Source organism: Gymnoscopelus microlampas (genome assembly GCF_963454915.1).
Source record: "Gymnoscopelus microlampas genome assembly, chromosome: 5".
In the NCBI taxonomy this organism is placed as follows: Eukaryota; Metazoa; Chordata; class Actinopteri; order Myctophiformes; family Myctophidae; genus Gymnoscopelus; species Gymnoscopelus microlampas.
In genome coordinates, this window is record NC_139942.1 from 39,676,078 (window position 1) to 39,701,819 (window position 25,742).

Sequence of the window (25,742 nt, forward strand, 5' to 3'; positions counted from 1 at the left end):
TCAACACATACAGTATACTGTATGAGGCATGATTGTACATCAGACCCCTCTGCATAGGGTGAATGTCAGATACCAGACGACATAAATTAATATGTTGACGTGTGTGCATTCTTTTAAAGGTTTGATCCATGAAGGAGATGAGCTGAGAGAAGTCAATGGAGTATCAGTCGAGAACAAGAAACCAAGAGAGATCCTTCCACTCCTTGTTAGTCCAGCAGCTGTTTCTTTGAATTTGATTGATCGATTGAATACTTTATTTACAGTTTGCAAATAGTACAGTGGTACGATTATACAATGATGCTAAAAAGATAACACAAAAAGCCTTAAGGGCTTATTTTCATTGCGGTCGTGTAATGTCCTGAATGTTTTGTATGTTCTCTCTCTCTCTCTCTCTCTCTCTCTCTCTTTCTCTCTCTCTCTCTCTCTCTCCCTTCCTACCTTTATTCCTTCTTTTCTACCTTGCTTTCTTTTCAAATGAATTATCCAATGACGGCTGTTGTCCTTTGTGTTTCAAGGCTCGATCAAAGGGTGACGTTACATTCAAAGTGATACCTGCTCCTACCAAGGAAGACCTTTCAACAAATAAAAAGGTGATCATTTTTCATATATAATATAGTAATATTTATAATTAGATAGTACATTTGATTTGGAGCACCCGTAGACCTATATTAGGAGCTGCATGCACCTAATAGGTTTCCCTGTTGACTCAAACAATTAACCACTGTATACTGCAATACAATACTTCACCACTGACTATATCTAGCAATCCTTGATGTACTGATCTGCTGATTGTGTCCTCCCCAGGGGTTTGTGCGGACTCTGTTTGACTATGATCCCAGGGAGGATCCCACCGTTCCCTGTAAGGAGGCGGCGCTCAGCTTCAAGAGGGGTGACATCCTCCAGATTGTCAGCAGGGAGGATGACACCTGGTGGCAGGCCTGTCACCATGCAGATGGCAACACCCGCGCAGGCCTCATCCCCTCACAACAGCTCCACGAGAGGTGGGTCTGTGTATCTGGCCGTCCTTTAGTCGTCTATTCATAAGTACGGATCAGTATACTGTATGCATCCAGCTATCTATCCATCCATCCATCCATCTATCTATTCCCTCCTGCCAACATTGCACGCACGTTGTACCGCTGCGGAGGCCTCCCGTGGGTTACGGACATGGTCAGAGAGAGAAGGATGAGGCTGACTCGACAGTGTCAGGCACCAGGGACTGGTAGCGAGCGAACAGACACTGTGAGAGCCGACCCAAGGCGCAGCTATAGGCACAAAAAAAGGCACTCAACTTACATAGATACACTACGGTGTGATAGAGCAAGGGTTCCCAAACTTTTCAGGCCCAACCCCCCAAAGGGACCCCCCCACCAAAATAATTTGGGGGGTCCCAACCCTCAGTTTGGGAACTACTGTGATAGCGGAGCTATAGCAACACTACAGATCTCGGTGCGGCCGTGGTTCTGCATTGGGCGATCATAGCTGAATGGGTAGAGAGCCTGCCTGGGAAGCAGAAGGTCCCAGGTTTGATTCCTGGCCCCGCTAATGTGTCGAGGTGTCCCTGAGCAAGACAATTAACTCCCAACCCCCCCCCCCCCCCCCCGTCTTGTTTTTTAATGCTTTCCCTGTTTCCCTACAGGAGAGTTGCCCTACAGCGACCTCAAGCTTTGTTCAAGTCCCAGCGAGCCTACAGGCGAACAGGTGAACGAACAGCCAACATAACCCCCCACCCCGCCCAGATCCCCCACCTGCAAAGAATAAAAAAGCTCATTAAACACTTTCCAATAAACCTATCCGAGATGGTTCGGACCAGAGACGAGAGGTGAAAGGTGCTGGCTAAAGGTCACGGTCAAAGTGAATGTCACGGGTGAGCAGCTCCCACCCCCTCTGTTGTACTCAACCTGTCCTGTTTTCTCCACATGCTGCACAGATGATGAGCAAGGTACTGTCATCTCCTGTTCTGTTCCTCTCAATGTCTGATATATGCTTTGGATAGAACGGTCTCCTTGTCCAGTTTTGGAAAGTTTAACCACTTAGAAATGATCAATCAATACGGGGAGAGAGCTTCGTTCCAGCACTTGACATCACAGTGGAAAACGGTTGAAAGTTATTAGCCAAACCAAGAACTCTGCTTACAAAATACTGAAACTTTTCAAGGATGAACTCATTCTTGAAATATTGACTAATGGATTTCAGGTAGCTCTCGTTTTTCAAAACCCTGCGGCCAGAGCAAACAATTCCTGTTCCCAAATCCAAATCGTTTAAAGAATTATTTTAGCTTAAGATAGCAAATAGCTTAAGCAACGTCCCATGATGTGATTTACTTTAACGCCAGCAATCATTTTGAAAGAGCGGAGAGGACGCATCCGTGTTCATCATATACTGCGAATATCATTTAGGTTTAAAACTCTTGTTAGTCGTACGTCGCTGTCTCTGTTTACACTGCGACTTTGTTGCTGACATTTGAACATCTGGGTCAGAACTCAGAACATGTGCTCATGCTTCCAGTATGATATTTTAGAGTAACGAATAGCCTATATGTCATTGTCTTGTGGTTTCAATCCATAATTTCCTCGCTTTCCTCTCTCTCTTCTCTTTTTCCAGTTATGGAGGACGCAGACTATGGAGCTATAACAGGACTCAACATTGGTGAGATATCTGACTTTCTCCCCTTATAACCCCCACTGACACGCTGGAGAAGGGAGCTCCCTCCCCCCCCTGTGTGATGAGAACATGGAATGAACCCTGGGCAGGAAACTGAACCGTGGTTCTATTTACAAACCAGGTTATGTGATTTAGTTTTGTGGTTCAGAGAGTTGGAGGATGGACTAGAACAGCAAATGAGGTTTTGAAACATTGTACCATTTTCCCCATGATTGCCTAGGCTCATGGATCGGATCGGATCAAATTCAATTTATGGATCGGATGGGCTGTGTGCGCGCGTGTGACAGTGCCTGCCTTGCATACGCCCGTGTTTGCGTGGGTCTATTATGGCTGATTATGGAAAGGCCCTCGTGTGTATGAGGCAAGGTGAATCGCAGATGTTGCATTTTATCAATTGTAGTCATATGTATTTAATAACCTGTATTTCATCTTCCTCAGGCCAGGCCAGGTTCCCCCACAAGGATGTGGTTCAGACTCTGTCTTTCCTCTAAGTCTGAGCACCAAACTGTTATTGATCACTTAACCACTTAAAACCTATATACTTAGTTGACCGGGGTCCCCCAGGGCACTATACTAGGCCCGCTAGTATTTCTCTGTCTCTCTCTTTTCCACAAAAACAGCCGATCTGCAAGCTCACGTTGCAATGCTTTGTGAGCTTGTAGATCAGCTATTTTTTGGTGAATGTTCAGTCCACAAAAGGGGTAGAGTTCATGTGGTTGAAAGATGCCATAAGACTGATGGCACACATGCGCGCAATCCAACAGTGGGTAGAGTTAGTGAAGAAGACACTATATAGCAGTCTACTGTAGAAACACAGGTAAAGGCAAGGCTAAGAAAAACACACGTACAGGCTGCACGTGGTGTTTAGTTTACTAGATTCAAGAACTAAACTAATATAAATGATAATACAAAATCAATTTAAACAGAATAGATTTTGACACTATACATTTGCACCGGGTCTGTAACCGGAATGCATGAGATAACATTTATTGATACAGGCCGGAGAATGCACTCGCTCCTTCTGGATATATGAGTGAATATATATTGACAATTGATATGGACATACAGACTAAACAGTGAATATGAGAGTGAATATATGTACAACAGGTCAACAGGCTTTAAACTGAGAATATATGTGAATGAATATATGTAAAATCTATCAAACGTCTATCAACAATTAATATATGAATGCAATATACAGCAAGTACGGTCTCTCAACCGTTATCCTTAACAGGCATCAGTCAGGTTCTGGCAGACTGAAAGATATCATAACATCCAATACAGACCAAAAACAGAGCTGGCGGGTTAAACCACTGAGCCTCATAGGACTCCCCGAATTTAAATTGCTTATGAAAGTAAACAGAAATTGGCTAATTAATGCTAAGCGCTGGAGTATTTTGCAACGGAGGAGAGCTGCTCCTCATTTTGTGTCTGTTTGCTTTTCAGCGCATGCCAGATCGTATCAGATCATGGTCGGTACACTCTGTAATGTTGTTTTCCCTCTTAGTGCAGATCTTATTTCCTTGCAGAACTAACAACTCACGATTTTCCGTCTAACATGGGCTTTTTTTCATTATCTATTACCCTCGCACGGACCCTTGTGTGAAATTGTCAGGTTGAGTCACTCATCAGCAGCATGTCAACAAAACCCTGAAACCCCGAGAGCAGACCAAACAAACAAAGCAGGGCAAAAGGACAGATTATGTTTACGGAGTGTAATTACAGCTGATGTCTAAACAGCCCTGGCACCATCAGTTTAGGAACATAATGGTTCCAAACGGAACCAAAACCACATTCATATGGCAGAGATATTGGTTGTCAGACAGCCCTTACAAGCCATGCGTGACAGAATTATTCCAGAATGCTCAATTTCCCAACTTGTCATTTCTCTGCCTCGCGTTGCACCGGGAGTGGTGCAGCTTGAGACTGAGTCAAGCTATAGCGCTTGTCAACAGATTCGAGGTGGCAGTGTAAGTGTTATAGGGGGGGGGGGGGGGGGGATCTCATCCGGATGCCTGTCACCCATCTGTACTCTCGTATGCTCTCAAGCAGTGGTGGAAAGTACATTTCCTTAAGTACTGTACTTAAGTACAATTTTGAGGAATTTGTATTTTTCTTGAGTATTTCCAATTTTCAATAATTTTACTTCTACTCCACTACATCTCGGATCCAAATATTGTACTTTTACTCCACTGCATTTATTTGAAAACTTTAGTTACTAGTTACTTTGTAAATTTAGATTATTATTACAAAACATACATTAACCACTTCAGCCCTGTATACATTTCGGCCATTCGAAAATAGCCGATCTACAAGTTCACAATGCGTCGCGATGCAACGCATTGTGAGCTAATAGATCTGCTATTTTCAAAAGATGTTTATACATTTGAAAACTTGAAATGGGACGTTCTGCATGATGAGCAGTTTTGCTTTTGGTACTTTAAGTACATTTTGATGCCAATACTTTTGTACTTTTACTCAAGTAAATCTTCAATTCCGGACATTTACTTTTAACAGATTTCTACATTGCAGTATTGGTACTTTTACTTAAGTAAACAATGTGAGTACTTTTCCCACCACTGCTCATCCGGATGCCTGTCACCCATGTGCTCAAAGTATTCTCTCAATGTGTCGTCATGATCCATCTTGTCATCAGCATATCACTGCCACCATCTGAATCAGTGTTAAACAGCCCCAGTGAGGGGTGGCTACAAGTTGAGTGCAGACCCAAAGTTAAACAAATGCATCTGCATAGGACTGTCGCAATTATTATATAATTTGTTTACAAAGCCTAAAAGCCAAAAAGAAATGTATTTTGTATTCATAATGTTCAACGACAGAAGCGCAATTAGATAGTTCATCGCAATTATTGGAGTGACAATTAAACGTCAAGGAAAATGTCATAATCGTGACAGCCCTACAATCTGCATCTAGGTGGTGATAACCCTGCCCGTGCCTGCACCATCTCTAGTTCTACGGCTCTCGATTGTGACTTGGATCTTTGACCTTTTCAAATCCAAAGTTAATCATCTCTTCGGACAGCCTAGTGATCAATCCGTCCAAATGTATCATTACAGTATTATTAAAATCTGCCCCTTCTGTTCTCAAGTTATATTGCTAACGAACACACACACACACACACACACACACACACACACACACACACACACACACACACACACACACACACACACACACACACACACACACACACACACACACACACACGCAAACAAACAGATGGGACTGATTATAATACTGCTGTGGGCTGGGTAGAAATATGGCTGGAGTTTATTTAGAGATATAACAGGAAGGCAGTGGATTAGTGAAAATGTCAGGGTAGTATTTGTTTAAATTATCATGTAAGTGCTCAAATCATTCCAGAGATCTAGCAAACTTGCCACAAAGCAGATCAAATTGCTGTCTTGACGCTCACTGGAAAGATGTTGGACTGTGTTTTATGACTCAAGACGGGCCAGGTTACTGTCGTTATTAATAATGCCATTATTACGGGGGACAAATTATGTGTCAACCCGTCCCTCATCGAGAGGGACTTCTTAACAATCTGACATAATTATGTAAAATAAGATAACTCTTTCTGTATCTCCCACACATATTTATCTCAGCTGCCTTGAGGAGGAGTTTCCGACTGGGAAGGAGAGGAAGCCGGGCCAGAGAAGCACGGGCCCGGAGGAGAAGGAGTGTAGGCATGGAGGGCCTGGCCCCTACTACTCCCACCTACATGGAGGTGGTGCCCTACCGCAGAGATCCAAAGGACAGACACCGCCTCGTCCTTCTGGTCGGTAAGAGAAGATACGGGCACCTAGTTTAGGTGTCGCGTTGATGATGCCCTTGTTGTTGGGATTATTCCAGTAATGGAATTCTCAAAAGATGTGGCGTGGCTGTTGATAGAGACTTTGGCCACCAACCTGGATTTAAAGCACCATATAATTAGCTCATTAAATCACTTTCCATGCTGTGATTGGATTGACGAGCCACAGTGCCATACTTTATGTGTATAGTATACCACTGACAAGTACTGTATATGCATACCTTTGGCAAAACCATGGACGAAATAATATGCACTATAAGCCGCAAAATGAAATCCCCAATGAAATGTATACCCAAGTGCTGTCCAACATTACCAGATTGTCCAATGGCCTGATAGTCCAGTCAGTGGATTCAAGAGGCTTTAGTTTATTCAATAAAAACAAAAACACACACACGTTCAAGTCTGAGCATGCAGTGGTTAAAAAGAACCAATTGATGAAGATTAATGGTTTTCGGTCTTGATTGGAAGAAAAATCCACCTCCATCAGAGTAAACCAAACACTGTCAGAATACTCGAGTCAAAAATATATTGTGGTCCCAAAGGTTGCTTAGGAGCCCACCCGAGGTTAGGTTTACTGCCAGTCCAGCGGGTCTGGTGTATGTATCTTTTAGCTATATATCTCCCTAGGGGAACTTACCATGAGGCCCGACTGCAGGCCTTTTTAATGTCATATGGCAATATGGCTGTAGGTAATCCACGAAGGAGGAAAAACTGATGGCCAAGACGAGAGGAGTGGGGGTGGGTGGGGAGGTTTAAAGGAAAGAGAAAGACCAAGAAAGGAAGGGGAAAATGAAGAGGTGTTGTAAGCACAGAGATGTGAAGTAGAGAGATCATAGATGGATGGATGGATGGATGGATGGATGGAGAGAGAGAGAGAAAGAGAGAGAGATGACTGGATTGTGAATACGTTTTTTTATAAAGTCGGCCAAGCTCTCCATCATCAAACTGGAACAGTTAAGACAGCTTGGATTTAGCTTTAGGCCGCTTTAATTGACTTGGAGTCCACCCCGACTCTGGATTCTGTTTTACTGTCTGCAGTAAAGGCTCTTCGTTGACCGGAGGTCATCAATAGGGGATATGTAGCTTATTGGCAACAAGAGTTTATGGAAAGGAAAGCCAAACTTGAAATCTCAAAAACAGGACCGGCTGGATCAGGTTTGGTTCCGTCGAAAATTTAACCTTTGTTCTAAATGCATTTTCTACCCACTTTGAACGAGACAATAGACTGTTAACGCCAGGGGAAGCTCATCGTAGATCAAGGCCAGGCAATTTAAGTGTTTTTAAAGATCATGTATCTTTTGAATCCGTTGAAAAACGGACCGTTGCCCAATGATGCTCCTCTTCACCGTTTTAAAGCGCCTGTATAAGGCATTAGCAATGTAAGAGCTGGGAGTCTATGAACCTGATAGTTTGTAATGTATTGAGGTCACGCAGCTCTGTGATGGAAAAGGCAGGTATGTCAGGAATCCTACTTTGCAGACAGCAACTCCATTTCAGCCTGATGCAATCTGGGGCTGGGCCTGTGATGCTGATCAGAAGAAAGTCCCAGATGCTGTGTCGGCGCGCACGCGCACGTGTGTGCGTGTGTGTGTATTAATGTGTATGCAGTGGTGGAAAAAGTACTCAAATGTTTTACTCAAGTAAAAGTATCAATACTGCATTGCAGAAATATTCTGTTACAAGTAAAAGTCTGGTATTCAAAATTTACATACAAACAGTATTGGCTTCAAAATTGTCTTTTACAGAAGTAAGAGTACTCATTATGCAGAATGTCCTATTTCACAAGTGTTCAAAATCTGCAAACTCACAACGCGCCGCAAAGCGACGCATTGTGAGCTTGTAGATATTTGTACAATACAATATTTGTCTCTGAGATGTAGTGGAGTAGAAGTAAAAGTATTACAACTTTTATATTATCCAGTAAAGTAAAAATTCCTCACATTTTTACTCAAGTGCATTACTTAGTTACTTTCCACCACAGTGTGTATATGTGCATAAAAGTCTTTCCGTGTGTGTGTGTGTGTGTGTGTGTGTGTGTGTGTGTGTGTGTGTGTGTGTGTGTGTGTGTGTGTGTGTGTGTGTGTGTGTGTGTGTTTGTGTGGGTGTGCGTGCGTGTGCGCGTGTGTGTGAGTGTGTGTGTATTCATGTGTATGTGTGCATAAATGTCTTTCCATGTGTGTGTGCGTGTGCGTGCGTGTGCGTGCGCGCGCGTGTGTGTGTGTGTGTGTGTGTGTGTGTGTGTGTGTGCATGTGTGCATGAGTGTGTGTGTGTGTGTGTGTGTGTGTGTGTGTGTGTGTGTGTGTGTGTGTGTGTGTGTGTGTGTGTGTGTGTGTGTGTGTGTGTGTGTGTGTGTGTGTGTGTGTGTGTGTGTGTGTTAACGTGTGTATAAATGTCTTTCCGTGTCCACATCAGCATGTGCCTCATCCTAAATGCATCCCCCAGTCACAATGATACTCATACTGAAGTGTGCAATCTTCACAGATGTCACATCATGACATGATGCTATGGATTTCCCAGAAGGCCTTATGGAAGGACTTGGAGCCTTTTGGGTGACAGATGAGAGAGAGAGAGTGTTGGTGACAGATGCAGACAGACTGAAATCAATATGGAATCAAAGCTCTATCTGTCTGCCTCTTTCTCTGGTTCTCCTCTCTCTCTCTCTCTCTCTCTCTCTCTCTCTCTCTCTCTCTCTCTCTCTCTCTCTCTCTCTCTCTCTCTCTCTCTCTCTCTCTCTCTCTCTCTCTCTCTCTCTCTCTCTCTCTCTCTCTCTCTCTCTCTCTCTCTGGTCCTCCTCTCTCTCTCTCTCTATCTCACTCTCTCTCTCTCTCTCTCTCTCTCTCTCTAATGATAAATACAGATGCATCACTGAATCACTAGGATGAAGGACTGTTTGATCCCGGGCTTGTCGTCAGGAAAACATTAGTGCTGAGTGCAATGTTGCATAACCCCCCCCCCCCCCCCCTTTAAAACACAGTGTTTTTTGTTTTCCTGAGGGCCCAGCGGTGTTGGTGTCAGTGAACTGATGAAGAGGCTTCTGCTCTCTGATCCTGAGCACTACGGTGTCGCCATGCCGTGTAAGATACCAAGGTCTAAATCCTTTATCGTTTAACAGCATAGCCACAGACTGGGCTGCAATGACGCGGATAACGATTGATAACATACTAACTTATAGTTACATAATAACTCCAAATCAAATATTTTGAGAAGCGGAAGGTGGGAGTTCACCCCATCAGGTCAGTCAGAGAAATTAACACTCTGATAGAAAAAAATCTTTGATTTACATTTCAATGTTTTGGCGTTCATTACCAGGCCTAGAATTGCTGAAAAAACATATTCGACCCAAGTCTGAGGTTACGCATACCTATTCTACATACCAAACAACTCCATCTGGTTAAAGTACTATTCTCTCCCTCTCTCTCTCTCTCTCTCTCTCGTTCATTCTGCTCTCTCGCTCAGACACCACACGAGAGAAGAGGATGCTGGAGAAAGATGGGATGGACTATCATTTTATCTCACGGCAGATGTTTGAAGAGGACATCATCAGTCATCGGTAGGGGTGTAAAGGTTCCAGTAAAATTTCAATAAACTTCCGTAAAGTGTTAAATATTTTCCATGGGAAGTTAAGCTCAGTTATCGGGGAACTTTGGAAATTCAGTATGCAAATCATACCGTTTAATAGTGAACTTATTTTGGTGGAAAATACACATATAAAAGCAATAATGAGGTATTATTGTCTATTATTGTTAATGGTCTGCCCATTTAATTGAATTGTAACCATGCAGTACATTCTCCCATGTGCAGCCCACACTACTCCCAACACGAGTCCTTGTCTGAGCCAAAGGAAAGTTTTTATTCAGGAAAGTTTTTATTACTGGGGTGAATATATTTTATATTTGTTAGGATATTTCAGTAACCAGCAGATAGTAGACTAAAGAAAAATATCACTGCGCAATTAATAAGTCATGGACAATAGATTCTTGTTCATACAGTTTCTCCAGGGACTATTTTCGGCAAGCATTTTCAAATCAATCTGTGCTGTAAAATGCATTAACCCATTCTGGGCGGGAACCCTTATTTGTAACTATACCTTTCAGGACGGGACCCCTTTTGGGGTTTTTGTTGCTATACAGCAGGGGTCTTCAACGTTTTCAGGCCAAGGACCCCCTAGCTGAGAGAGAGATGAAGCAGGGACCCCCTCTATATTGTATAACACTGTGTTTTAGGTTCAGCTTTTTTTGTTTACTTGGTCTGCTCTTTTTTCCCTCTACACCAAACACCTCTTTGCCAAAAATAGCCGATCTACAAGCTCACAACGCCTCGCAATAGATCTGCTATTTTTTTGCTAAAGTTCTCCTCAGAAAAGGGATGCTAGGGTTCAAGTGGTTGAGGTCAACAAAAAAATCTTATCAGACAAAGATTTGGCGGACCCTCTGTAGTAACTCTGAGGACCCCCTGTTGAAGACCCCTGGTATATAGCAACATACATTTGTTGTAATTTTTGGAATAAATATTTGAAGTTTTTCAGAAAACTTAGGTCAGGATTAAGAAGGCGTTTCTAGAATCGGCCCCAGGTCTAATCACAACAATAACTTAACTTTGACTAAAAGATGTAGTCTGTTGATTACCTATCTCAAGCAAGTTTGCAAGTTGATCAGACAAACCATACTATGCTTTGGAAAACGGTCAGCATTCATTTCAAATGAGTCATAGTCGATGGGTTAAACATCGAGAGCCAGACGAGTTCTCGAAATTATTAGGATTTCACTGTGTACTGTACCGGCCTTCAGCTGGGTTGTCTGCCTGCTATCTCTATTCTCTGTTCGTGTCTATCTCCTTTCATCACTTTCTCTCTCTTGTTCCTTCTCTCTCTCCCTCTCCCTCTCTCTCTCTCTCTCTCTCTCTCTCTCTCTCTCTCTCTCTCTCTCTCTAGGTTCATTGAATATGGCAGATACAGGGGCCACTATTATGGAATCCGTATGGACTCGGTTCTCCAGGTGATAGCGGAGAACAAGGTGTGCCTTTTAGACGTGCAGCCAAATGTGAGTGACAAAGCCATCACACTTGACCAATCACTAGCCTTGCATGAGTAAACGATCAAAGAACCAATCACCGGTGGACTTTGACTAGTGGGGTGCCTGGACAGTCAGTCATTTCAAATTGAAGAAAAAGTGTTGTTTTCACTTCTAATTTGAAGATAAGGGTCTATAGAACCATTTAGGTTAAGGCTAAGAAAATGGTAACAATCGAAATGAGTCTACTGCACATGTTTTTAGGGGTAACAAGGGGTGCTGAATCCATGCTGAATGCCCTGCTCAAAAATGTCTGCTGATGCCTCAAAATTGACCATATAAAGATGGCGTCCACCACTATGCTGATATATATGGATGGCCCAGCTCAGTCCCTGAATCTGGAGCTTATCAAATCGGTACAGGGGAGCAGGGGGACAACCCAGGGCTCCCTGGTCTTTCAGATGTCATGGGTTCTACTCTAATGTCTTGTTAGACACTTTTACAAGTGAAGAAATGTCTTGTTAAGGAATGCTTTCCAAATTATTTGTCCCTTTAAATGACAATTGTCCCAATATGTATGAGTTTTAAGCACTTTACTCACATTTGATTTCAAATCAGAATATGGCATTGGATTCCTCATAATATTGAAAACCTTAACAAGCAATTCATTCACTACGTAAGCACATAGACCTCTTCTGACTATTCTTGTGGTGTTGCTTCTTTGGGTAACATGTGTGAAATACCAGTTGCTACTCCTGATCCTGAATCCATAATACCATTTTGGATAATCCAATCAAAAGTTATAACAGATACCATATTTTGCTAAGGCTGGTGTGGGGTTGGGAACCGCTGACACCCCCTAGAGGCCATTTTCTTTGAGTGCTTGACACTCGAACCAAAAATGTTTTATAGACCCTTACCGTCAATTTGGTAGTGAAAATGAAACTTTTGCATCAATTTGAAATGAAAAAAATACCCATACTCGGCCCCGCACTAGACGCTGAGTGTGAATTGTTTGTGCTCCAAGTTGTATTAAAATGAATTATTGTCCTGCCACCCATCACCAGCCCACCACTACCCCATTCTGTGTTTCCATCACCTGCAGGTAGTACAGCATTTGTACACCGCTGAGTTCAGGCCATACGTTGTGTTTGTGAAGCCGCCGCGGATCGAAGAGCTGCGTTTCACTAGAAGGAGAACTAAATTCATCTCTGACGGAGGAGAAAACAAACCAGCCAGGATATTTTCAGTAAGGCTAACCATAATGTCACTCTCTCACGCGCACGCGCGCACGCACGCACGCACGCACGCACGCACGCACGCACGCACACACACACACACACACACACACACACACACACACACACACACACACACACACACACACACACACACACACACACACACACACACACACACACACACACACACACACACACACACACACACACATGTATTAGAGATCAGGTCAATACCTTAAAGAGAGACACAATAGTTACCTCAAGCAGAAACCAACTGCGGTTGCCACCAAACCCATCCAATGATGTGAACCCATCCTGTCACATCATGTAACCACCCAGTCAGTCATATCCTGTCACAACTCAAAGCCGTCAACAGTAGTCAACAAAACCATTCCATGAGGGAAATTCAGTTGCCAGAGGCAGTACAGCAGTTAAAGTACAGGTACAGAGTAAAATAATTACTGTAAGATACTGAAAGAGTAACAACACAATGCCAGGAGGCAAAAAGAAGAACAACATCACAAAAACACTGTCAACAATAAACCACATTATATATACAGTACCCTGCACTATGCAGAAACACATACACACAATCACAGAGTCATTGCAGTATCCCGCACTATGCATAAGCAAATTATACACACGATCACAATGTCGTTATGACATCAACAGAAGTATAGCAACAACAGAGCAATACTCTGAATCAACTAGTATATCCACAGCATAACACAGACAATGACAGGCAGAAGCAGCACATCAACATGTAGAAAAGCCCTCAGAGAGCTGCTAGACCTGCCCACAGGCTCTGTTACACAGGAAAATTTAGAAGATCTATGACGCAAAGCACAAATGTGTTGGGTGTGTGTCCAACTCTAGTTTTGTTTGTCAAGCAGTACATTTTCTTGGCGCAGCGCAAGGTGCAAGGTGCATGGTCATCTCTGATTTAATCATGGGTGTGTTTTGGGTAAAACATAAATCAGAGTGTCATGTCCCATTCCCTGTAAGAGCTAGTTGCGTATTGTTATTTTACATGACAGATTCAGCAAGTTGGAGGAGTCAAACAATTTTCTGCTGTGGAAACGGATCGTACACGAAGTGAAAGCACCTTCTATGGGAGCAGAATTAATAATATAATATAATGAGGTCAGGGGACGGGGGTCAGAATTTAAGCCTTCCTCCCGTAGCGTAGCCTAATGACTCCTATGCCCAAAAGACATCTGTAATATTTTCACATATCAACTTAATAATGACATGCTCATTCTGAGTTAGGTACTTTTTATAGCACTTATTAAAGCATGACGGACTGCAGTGCATGTCAGGAGCCTAAAATATGAGATGACATGTTGAGCAGAGATAGATAAAGGAAGCCAGGGGGCTTGAACATCATCTATCAGTAATAAAGTGTAGGCATACTTATTGAAATAAAGTGCATGGACGTTTTCTATGATGCTGAGTCTCTCAGAAATGTCATCTACCTTGTTGAATGTGAGTGCTGTGTTGAATTTGGATGGATTTTTTTTTGGGGGGGGGGCGCACATCTTAATGAAGACGCCCTCTCTAAATATAAGGAAATACCTGCGCCGTGACTGGACTGGATTTAAGACCAACTTAGGGCTGCTCTAAGGTGCAATTTGTCTTTTCTTACTGTATCTAAGATAGTTATTCAGCAGAGTGTAAAATAGGGCCAGTGTTAATTTAACTCTGTAGTGTATAAATAAGGTATTGAGAATTTTACTGTGTGGGGTCAATTGTGCCCTATGTATAAGAATATGGCTACACTTATTAAACCTTATACATCCTGAGGTTTGACTGATTTGAAAAAAGAGAAGAAATCGAAAGTGTACGTTATGACCCTTATTGACCTCTGTCCAGCAAAGGCCTTGGTCGGCTCGTTAAAATTCACTTTCTGCAGTAAGTCACTCTCACTCTCTGATTTGGTGAAATATTTCAGAATATACAGTATGCGGTTTCTAAAGCGGACACACAGAGACAGAGAAGATACAAGAAGCTTGACCCAGGAGAATCTACAACACCTGGGTGTGAATTATTTACCTGCAGGTTGCTCTGATTGGCCTACTGAACGCCCCCTTCTGTGACGCACGCGGAAATTTCCAGCTGCCCCCCCAGAAGCGGAAGCGCGTCCGCCATACAGACGCTTCAGAGCCAGAGGAGGCGTCTACCTTTATATGTCTATGTATGGAATCTGTGACCAGCTATGTTCTGCTGGCAAATGTAAACACACTGTGCTACTACTTCCTACTTCCTGTGCCTCCGCAGGATATGTCCCCCACCAGGCCTTTGCCCCAGTAAATTCCCACGGAAACAGGTGGACGTGGCTTCACAGAATCACACACACCTGTCTGTCACAAATGGAAGTGGTGAACGCTCTATCTCAAGAATTGCTCTGGTAGAAAAAACGCCCTGGGCTCTACTGGCTGTAATGCAGCACATGTCCTCTCAAAATGCTGGAGAATCCATTTCCTTTTGTTGCACATAAAAGCCACTTCCAAGTGGACCAATTGTTGCTCATTGATTCCTCATACATGTCAATCATCAGGGGTCACGTCCTAAAGCTAATTCTTAGATCATTTGATATTCATATAACATTATCATATAATTTCATGTAATTTTAATTATATCATGGTAAAAAATGGTTGCAATTTGCAGCTGTATACCTATCACTAATTTGTGTACTAAAAGTACATTGATTGTGTGTGTACATTATGCATGTGGCTAAGATGTGTGTAGGGTAGCCTACATGCACTTTCCATCACTCTTGCAGGTCTTCACTTGGTGCCATAACTCCTCCATTCAATTGTATGGGCATGGGTACGGACCAATGTTTTGGACAAAAAGCCAGTCTCATGGCGTAGCCAGTTAGTGCACTGACGTGACCCCATGTTCCTTCAATCGTGAGGACCAAGAAAACCAACCACAACAAAAGATCTTTAAAACAGACAGATTGTGTGTACACACAGGACTATAATTTGTGCGAGAACAGGCGTGGTGGACAAACTTCTAGAGAATGCAGTGCGGGGCAAGGATGCATATGCCTCCCCCATGGAGAGGGTGCCCTCCTAGGCGGCTGCCTGACGGCTGCCTGACCACCACATACACAGTTAAACACAGACATGCCTTGTTTTCCACATGGTTGACCCTCTGACTATGTGAGTTTTAAGAGACAGAGAGCGTTATTGGAGTGGGTGTACAGCTGCTCCATAGAAGCTACATACAGTAGACCCATTTCGCCAAAGGGGGTGGCAGAGTTACAGGAGTGAGTGAGTGAGTGAGTGAGTGAGTGAGTGAATGAAGGCATGAGAGAGGGATAGATGGCAGGGTGAGTGAGTGAGAGAGAGAGACAGAGGGGGTTGGGGAAAATAGTTTGTTTTGTATATTTCATAACATTGAACCAGTGCTGGAAAAAGTTATGCTTTTACTTAGTAAGTAGTACAAAGTAAAAGTATCAATACTGCAATATAGAAATACTCTGTTACAACATGGAATCTAATCCAAGTAACAGTTCCACTTGATCTATAAAATTGGCAGTCTCCACAAGCGTGCAGCAAATATATGCGTCTGCCTGTATGAGTGTCATGGAATGGTGCATGTCTTTGGCAGGGCGGGCGATCACTGCAGGTCACTTTCGTAACACCCATCTGGCTTCTCATGCAGCGTTCAACCCCGCTTGCCCTTATTAAAACGCCGGGGTCATACACCTGTGCTGCAGCATGGCCACAGGCTGCCTGTTGCCAACCACGAAAGCCTTAACAGAGTTCAGGCATATCTTATTGGGCCATGCTTACAAGTTGCAGAGCAGCTGTTGCCAAAAGCCCTCTTATCCTTTACTCCCAGCATGTAATGACAGTCATGTTACACATTGCCGTTTTCATGGGATTTGTTTCATATCCATCCAAGCTACACTGAGATCACTGTGAAATGGATTCACGTCCGACATCCTAACTCTTTCACTGCCAGAGTATACAACTAAATAAGGCCCAGACTGCCAACGATTTCGATTTTCTTACCTTTTCAAGTAGTCACAGAATATTTATCTCCAGTATGATCGGTCCCCTGATGGTTGCTAATCACGGAGGGTTTCAGTGTGCTTCCGCAAAAATAAATAAATGTCATTGCGACCTCCCGTTCGCTTGTTATTCGCCGTTGAAAATAGCATGTCTGGGCAAAAATACATAGTAAAACACAGGAGCCGAGATACAGGCTTTTTCCCAAATACTTGAAACAGCAAGTCAATGGAGTAGTAAATCTTTGGATCACATTATCTCCTGGTTCTGTGTGAGAAAAATAAATAAATAATACATTTAAAATAAAAAAATAAACTTGTCTTTCTCGTCCATGGCAGGCTGCGCCTTAGCAGAATCCAGGCAAAGTGCACATCCTGTGGAGGTTGTGTGGAGTGATTGTTGACACAGGTGTTTTTCATTCGCAGGAGGAGGATTTCGAGGGTATGATTGGCTCGGCGGACGTCATGGACGGCCAATACGGTCACCTGTTTGACAAGGTGGTTGTCAATGGCGATGTCACCGTGGCGTTCAAAGAGCTGAGGGCCGACCTGGAGCACATGGAGGAAGCAGAGGTCCAGTGGATGCCTGTAGGATGGCTTCACTCCTCCAAAGAGACGCTCTGGTCATGTGACAGGCAGTGGTGGAGGAAGTACTCACATGTTTTACTCAAGTAAAAGTATCCATACAGCAGTATAGAAATACTCTGCTCTAAGTAAAAGTCTGGTATTGAAAATTGACTTGGGTAAAAGTACAAAGGTATTGGCGTCAAAATGTACTTGAAGTACCAAAAGCAAAAGTACTCGTTACCCAGAATGTCCCATTTCACAAGTTTTCAAAATGTAAGAAGAAAAAAAAAAGAGTTCGAAAATAGCAGATCTAAAAGCTCACAACGCTTCGTATAGCAACACGTTGTGATCTTGTAGATCGGCTATTGTCAAATAACCAAAGTATATATATTGTTGGTGGATAAAGTGGTTTAATGTATGTTTTGTAATAATAATTATCTAAATCTACAAAGTAACAAAAGTTTTCAAATAATTGTAGTGGAGTAAAAGTACAATATTTGCCTCTGAGATGTAGTGGAGTAGAAATAAAGTATTGGAAATATTCCAGTAAAATGAAAAATACTTAAACTACAGTACTTGAGTAAATGTACGTGACTTTACACCTCTGCTGACAGGCTTGATTTGAACTATAGGATCGCCTGCCCATGCAAATATAGCATAGTCATCTGAATGACAAACCTATATGCTCTTATTTCTTTTCTTTCTTTTCTGTAATCATTTTATGCTTACACGTAGTAGTGTTTAAGAGGTCAAGAACATGGAATGATGTTTTTCTCAAAGCAAAACAAAGCAAAATACAATGAAAGAAGCAATAATAATAACATACTCTTAGGATAGCTAATATAGCTTGTTTAAAACCCTGTTCATCTTTTAATTCACACTTGAACTATAGCATTAAATATTTAAATTATCTGATTTATTCTAACACCCAGATGTTGTTGAACTAGGACTGTATTCCACCAGGGCCCTTGAATGTAGACCAGTGGTTCTCAAAGTTGGGTCAGTGACTTTTTTGTGTTTCTCTTCTGTTCTGGTTGGCACAAAACATTTTTAGATGGTGGTCTGCCACCAAATATATATCAATTTGGGGGTCCTTGTCGTGAAAAAGTTTGAGAACAACTGGGCTATATAACTAATTTGCCAAAAAGAAACACTTGTCACTCTCTTGCCTGATTTTAACTCCATCATACCATTGTGTCCATCCTCCACTGAAAATAGCAGATCTACAGTCGGGCGCAGAATGTGTTGCATATAGATCGGCTATTTTTGCCGCACGTCACCGTCATACGACAAAGTATAAATCTGCCTCCCTCTGTTCCAGAGCCAGTGTTTTGCTCTTTGAGTTTGAATTTGGCTAAAATAACGTCGTCAACTGAGAGGGGGGGAAAAAAACACAAACCTCCCCACAACTGCGTGCGGTCCTTCTCTGCCAAGTTACAAACATCAGCATGTAATTATTCTGACAGATGCCGCACTTCAATTAACTGTAATGCACACCAGAGAAATATTATTAGTAGGCCTGGTAGTCAAAGAAGGGGATACTTTGCCAACAACACGCTGTACAAACAAGATAACGGTCCGCTGAAAGCCTCTGTGGAATAAGAGCCATGTTTTAAACCACCACTTCAAGTCCTCATTCGTGTGACGATGATTTTAAAGGAGTAGTTCACCCAAAAAATGACTTATTTTCTATCAATTACACACCCCATGAAGCTTTGAATACAAGGTACAAGGAGATTTTCTAGTTTTTAATCGCATTAATTCCTAAGCCAATAATTTGATGACTGGCGGAGTCTCTGGTAGGAGACTCACTGGAGACGGAGACTCAAAGAGTCTCATCAAATTATTGGCTTAGGAATGCGACAAAATCTAAAAAAAGTCCATGAATTCAAGGCTTTATGGGGTGTGTAATTGATAGAAAATAAGTCATTTTTTGGGTGAACTACTCCTTTATAGGACCACACCAGTGTTAGGCTACTAGTACTACGACATTATCCATTGTCAACATCGGCCACATATAGCTGACATAAACATCGACTGTTTTCCCCGAAATTGATTTATGTTTCAGATATTGTGTTTTTTGTTTGTTTGTTCATATTCAATAAATGTTGTCAGAATGTAGCAGGACATTTTTGTCAATGTTACTCTAAAACTCACTGTATTATCTTTAATTTCCCTTAAAAAGCTAAAATTCAAGGTCAAAATGTATACATAACTATCAGGTAACAGCTATTTGCGTAGCCTAGTATGTTGACTGTTACAAATTGTTCTTAGAAAGCATCAGTTAGGCCAATGGTTCTCAAAGTGGGGTAGAGGGAGCCCCAGGGGTCTTTGAGAAGGTTACAGGGGGTCCCCAGCTAAATTAGTAAGTAATTAAAATCAGTTTAACCTCTTTAACCCTATATACAGTACATCGACTATTTGGAAATAGCCGATCAGGTGTTGTGAGCTTGTAATATCAAATGTGAGCTTCTATTTTCAAAAAACCTTTGAAAAATCAACATTGAATGAAACATGAAACATTTTAACAACACAAATTTTGCATGGGGTCCCTGGCACAAAATATTTTCAGATGGGGGTCCGCAGCGCAGCCAAATACATATTACTTGACATGAAAAGAAATTGAGAAACTCTGGCTCAGTATGTTGACTGTTACATGGTTCTTTGAAAGCATCAGTTAGGCTAATTACTGTAGCTATAGAGTAAGGTAAGTTTTCCATTCCTGTTAAATTGCAGGCTGGCTGTCATACGGCTGCTCTAACATGAATCATTATTCTTTGTGAACAGGTCCGTGGCTGTGCTCTACAGTAAGCTACCATTATTGAGGCAGTTGAAACATAATTGGCACCAATTTGCCATTAGTGACACCCCATTAACAAACATCCACATTTGAATGCATGGTTTTCGAAGAGGCACATGGAGCACATTTCTCCTGTCTCTCCACATGAGGTGGACTCGAGCTAATTCTGTTTAATGGTTGCATTCCTCCACATTCAAGGGGTTTCCTTCATTCTTTTTTGGACGCCGTGGTCAATTGGGTGTGAAGGAGTGTTAATGTGTCCATCATGTCGTGTTTGTTAGGAAAGGAGAGCAGTGATGTGAAGGGAAGTAAATGTGTTTCCTGGGATTTGGGCCCTCGCAGACAAACAGAGTGTGAGAGAGAGAGAGAAAGAGTTATGATGGGACATAAAACCCCACTGTAAAGGCGGCGTGGGACTCGTCGTGAAGCTGATGGTCAAATCAATGGGGTACAGTGTTACGGTAAGTCAGAAGCTTGAGATGACTGACTGAGGTATTCATTAGCACTGGTTAGGCTATCATCGAGCATATCGAACACAACTCCTGATCATTTCAAGTAGGCCTAGCCTTGGTCAGTGGTGTAAAAAGTACTCAAATTATCAATGCCACAATGTAGAAATGTTACAAGTAAAAAGTATGCAGAGTGTCCCATTTCACAAGTTACATGTGTAAAATGTGTGAAAATCTTTTGAAAATAGCAGATCTACAAGCTCACAATGTGTTGCATCTCGACGCATTGTGAGCTTGTAGATCTGCTATTTTTAAATGGCCGAAATGTATATAGGACTGAAGTGGGTAATGTATGTTTTGTAATAATAATCAAAATCTACAAAGTAACTAGTAACTAAAGTTTTCAAATAATTGTAGTGGAGTAAAAGTACAATATTTGCCTCTGATTTTGTCAAACTTATTTGATGAACTGATTGATTGTAGCCTACAAGATTAAAAGTAATCAGTTCTGTGCATAGCAGTAATCCCTGGTTTTCAGAAGGTGGCATACTTGTTTCCTGTTCCAGTTCATTTTCCCATGGGCTTGGCAGCGGATTCGAACCGGAAACACATGTCACCTTCACATGTGTTTCTAGTTTGAACTCTGCTGCTGAACCAATCAAATGCAGCTATGGGGAAATTAACTAGAACAGGAAAACGGATATGCCAAAGGTATGAGAAACATTGACTATCGATCGATCGTTCACTCTATCGTCTGTCTGTCTGTCTGTCTGTCTGTCTGTCTGTCTATCTTCTAAAATTATAGCCTAAAGCACTTCATAAACTTCCTCCTCATAAACTGTACACACCATCTTATACGATTACCATACTATATACGCCAGTGGTTCCCAAACGTCTTATCTCGAGACCCAAAAGATAAATTAGATCTCCCTGTGACCCAAACTAGTGAAAATAGCAGCTCTACAAGCTCACAACGCGTTGTGAGCTTGTAGATCGTCATCTTTTACTACTTAAACATTTGTGTTCGGATTTATGACATTTCTTAGATTTTTGTCCTTTTGAAAAGTTTCTTAATTTCTTTTTAATTCATGAAAATGTAGGAAATTAAAGAAACAAGGGGGATATTTACTCTGGACCCACGACCCACACATGGGTTGTTTGGGAACCACTGGTATACGCTAACATGGGCTGTCGGGGCAACACTTGAAGTGATTCTGGGTGAGCGGTGCCAGGTTCCTAGTTAGTTGGGGCATCAGCGGTGCAGCCAAGCATGGCAGTATAATTTCATCACACCACTGAGGATCTGCAGGCACCCTGTGAGATCATAACGACACCATTAAAGACACCGGAGTGATCCAATGAAAACCCGGTGCTTTGTGCTCTCCGCGGCTCAAACTTCAAACATTACACACGAGTATGATGTCAATTGGTCTCATTCAGTCATGTGACCGTTGCCCCAAAAGAGTAGTTCACCCAAAAAAATTACTTATTTTCTATTAATTACACACGCCATGAAGCCTTGAATTCATTCAGATGTTTTAGTTTTTGTCGCATTCCTGAGCCAATAATTTGATGACCGGTGGAAAGATGCTAATGTCTCCGGTAGGAAACTTCGCAAGTCTCCAACCGGAGACTCCGCCGGTCATCAAATTATTGGCTTAGGAATGCGACAAAAACAAGAAAATCTCCATGAATTCAAGGCTTCATGGGGTGTGTACTGTGTAATTGATAGAAAATAAGTCTTTTTTTGTCACTTTAAGCACATTATTGCTCATGTCTCTATGAGAGACTTTTATATGTGCCTACACTAGCATCATGCATTTCCTTCTCTCACGTGTACGCGCACAGATACACGAACACACTTTTTAAATGCTTTAGCTGAATCATAGAAATGTAATTGCATGAGAGGTTCACCACCGAGAACATTTAAGGATACATTAAGCATTGTCTCCATGGCATCTATTTCTGCAGACCATGAGCCTGATTTGTCTTTTTTTTTGTTGTGGCTTTTGACCTATTGTTTCAAAACTTCAGTTTTGATCAAAATACTACTGTGGATCACGAGACAACAAACTATTCTGTCAAAGTGGACAGTTTTACATAGGAAACAGACTTTTTTGTGGCTTTGACCTATTGTCTCAAAACTTCAGTTTTGATCTGTTTCAGGCCAAGAGAAGCACTTTAAGGCCATTTCCAGTGGGACCCAGGGCTTTGAACAGACATCTGTGAGCGTCTAACATGCACACACAGCTGCACAGAGCTATCCAAGCAAGGTCATATATATCTCCATGCACAATGTTTTTTCTTGGGTCTCCAGGCTACTGAATGTGGGTGCATTTCCCACCTAATATCAACAGCTGGGCCGGTGAACAACGTGTCGCAGAGGGAGAGATGGAGTCAATGGTCTGTGATAGCTGCCGTGGAATGTTACCGTGGAATTTACTGCACCTAACGGACACTGGACCATGTGCTTTTCTGCTTTAAGAGCATTTAAACTCAACTTCCCAGCCGATGTACGAGAATTATGAACAGGGAACAAACTTATGGAGTCCGTTGGTATATATGACTCCACGCTGCTAGTTAGATTTTAGCTGTCGTTTAAAAAGGTTGGGTATCTTTTAAGGGCAAGTTTGTAGAGGAACGTCACATTAGCGTTGTGATAGCATAGCAATTTGACAAAATAAGTTATAGCTCATAAAATTAGGCTATAAACTTTACAACTGTACAATTCAATTATTTTAATTTAACATTAACACTTAATATGAAACCCATGTCTTTCATGCCTAATAAATATACTTATAATTTTGCTCTTAACACTGCACAATTACAGTTATAAGCACTCATAGATATTCATTATGCTTTATAACAATAATCATAACACTTTATAAAGCATTTTATGTATCATAATACTAAATCATTGTCGGACACTCACGGAAATGTGTTTATGCACGGGTGCATAGTGCATTATGATTATTATAGTTTTAATATATTATAATCATTTTATAATGCCTTACAATCACTGTTATAATGCATTATAGTGTGATAATAGGACATTGAAAGTGACCATTGGGTGCTTTGAAAAGGTGCTGTAAGTGATCACTTGTTTATCCTATCGTGTGGTTCTCTATCCTAATCGTTTACTTAAATTGCTGGAGAGATACTGTAGAGAGACTCTGATACTTAACAAACACTCTATGGCCACTATGGGAATATGTAGCTATTTAACACTTACTTTACTGAAATATATCACTTACAACACATTTAAAGCAATGACATTCCTGGAGGTGTTGGCAGCAACGTTTTTGTGTTGTTCTTGCATAGATTAAATGCATTTAAATGTATTTACATTTAAATATATTTAATACATTTTAAGCATTTTTTTTTTCACTACTTAAAGTACCCAATGACCACTTATAGTGACTTAGAATCATACTACAACCGTACAACAGATTAGAACAGTGATTATAGTGCATTATAAATTATGTATAAGTATCTATGAGTGCTTATATATCTATAATTGTAATGTTATGAGCAGATTATAATGCATTATAAATGTTTATAATGCATTATAGACTTCATAGAAAGCGCTCTTTTTTGAAAAAATGGTGTAGTCACTATGAGATAGCGAGAGAAAAAAAAGTATTACTTCAACCTCAACATCCAAATATCTAAAATGAACAGGAAGCCGTCTTTAAAAGTTAGTTCTAGGACATTTAAGTCATTGGTTTACAAAATTATACTTGATTTTGGAAAGTATCATCTTGTTTTAAAATAAGCCAGACATATGGCCCCAAAAAAGCATGCCATTAAAAAATACTAATTTACTTAAATGTTATGCTATCATCTTCATTTTGGAGGAGAAAGCACCGCTTTGTGGAGGATTTGGGATGTCTCCTTCTGGAGTGAAAAGCTTAATTTCTTGTTTTCTGGGAGGATGTCAGGATGAGGAGGCTGGACTACCACGCCGAGCCCTGGGCACAGTGCCTGCATGTTGTCATAGGCTGCAGTTAAACTAATGACCATGTTAATGCTTCTGTCAGAGCCAGTTTTCATCACCGCTCATAGTCACCATTGATAAGTGCCGCTCTGAAACGGAGACAGAACTTTATAAATATGTGCATTATCTGTGGATTATCTCTGCCAGCTCTCTCTGCTGGCACTGTAGAAGAGGCGGACTGTCAGCTCTCTGACACACACCCAAATTCCCATGCTAATAGCACTGTATGTACACACACACACGCACACACACACACACACACACACACACACACACACACACACACACACACACACACACACACACACACACACACACACACACACACACACACACACACACACACACACACACACACACACACACACACACAGATACAACAATAAACAGAGACAGGCACGTAGGCACACACGCCCTATTCATCATGCAACACTGCCCAAAGATGACACACGCATATCAATTTCATTTTTCCATTGTTTATGTTGACTTCATTATGGGCCAATTTGTACTCATATCCATTTGAACTCAGCAGGATTCACTGGCGAACATGGAACGCAGTTTGGCGGTTTCACTGAGCATTAAGAACCATGTCATTACACCCATAAATTTCCAGAATCCCTTGGTAGAACATATATAATTTGCTGACATGACTTTTGGTAAAACCACAAGATCCATGAGATTCGTACGCCTCATGGAGAAAGTATGAGGGCATGTCAGATTACTTAAAGGGGATATCTGAGACACTTTTCAGCACACACACACATACGCACACTCATACAGCGGACAAAATATCAGTGATAAATTGTATGACCACATCTGCTGATGCTCTCACATACGATATATTTTTCAAAACAGATGTGTGTGTGTGTGTGTGTATGTGTGTGTGTGTGTGTGTGTGTGTGTGTGTGTTTGCGTGCATGCACACGGGTGCGTGCATGTACTGTAAGTGCTGTTCAGCAATCTGCTCCGAGCTGCTGCTGCTGCTGCTGCTCAGCAGCAAACTTTGCACAAACACACGAGCAGGGCTCTCCTGAGATGTGATTGGACGGCCAGAGAGCCAATGAGTAATGGAGGAACAGGTTATTTGAACTCTCCTCCAAGAGCCACCCAGCTAAACTCAGACAACATTCTCCTCGTTTTTTTGCAGGCATCATTTGCTCA

General features: G+C 41.8%; 1 protein-coding gene across 1 annotated transcript in view; it reads left to right on the forward strand.

The window, feature by feature from the left end:
* Positions 1–20,437, forward strand: part of LOC311045087 (MAGUK p55 subfamily member 7-like) — a gene marked incomplete at both ends in the record, with an annotated part of 31,764 nt that extends 11,327 nt beyond the window's left edge. Inside the window, 13 exons of the mRNA XM_084056895.1 lie at positions 120–205; positions 516–590; positions 805–1,001; positions 1,640–1,701; positions 1,931–1,942; positions 2,605–2,649; positions 6,291–6,467; positions 9,491–9,571; positions 9,954–10,047; positions 11,428–11,536; positions 12,612–12,755; positions 17,195–17,356; positions 20,417–20,437. Coding sequence (XP_083913021.1) covers positions 120–205; positions 516–590; positions 805–1,001; positions 1,640–1,701; positions 1,931–1,942; positions 2,605–2,649; positions 6,291–6,467; positions 9,491–9,571; positions 9,954–10,047; positions 11,428–11,536; positions 12,612–12,755; positions 17,195–17,356; positions 20,417–20,437 — 1,265 coding nt within the window. The remainder of the gene's footprint in view (positions 1–119; positions 206–515; positions 591–804; positions 1,002–1,639; positions 1,702–1,930; positions 1,943–2,604; positions 2,650–6,290; positions 6,468–9,490; positions 9,572–9,953; positions 10,048–11,427; positions 11,537–12,611; positions 12,756–17,194; positions 17,357–20,416) is intronic.
* Positions 20,438–25,742: the final 5,305 nt, after the last annotated feature.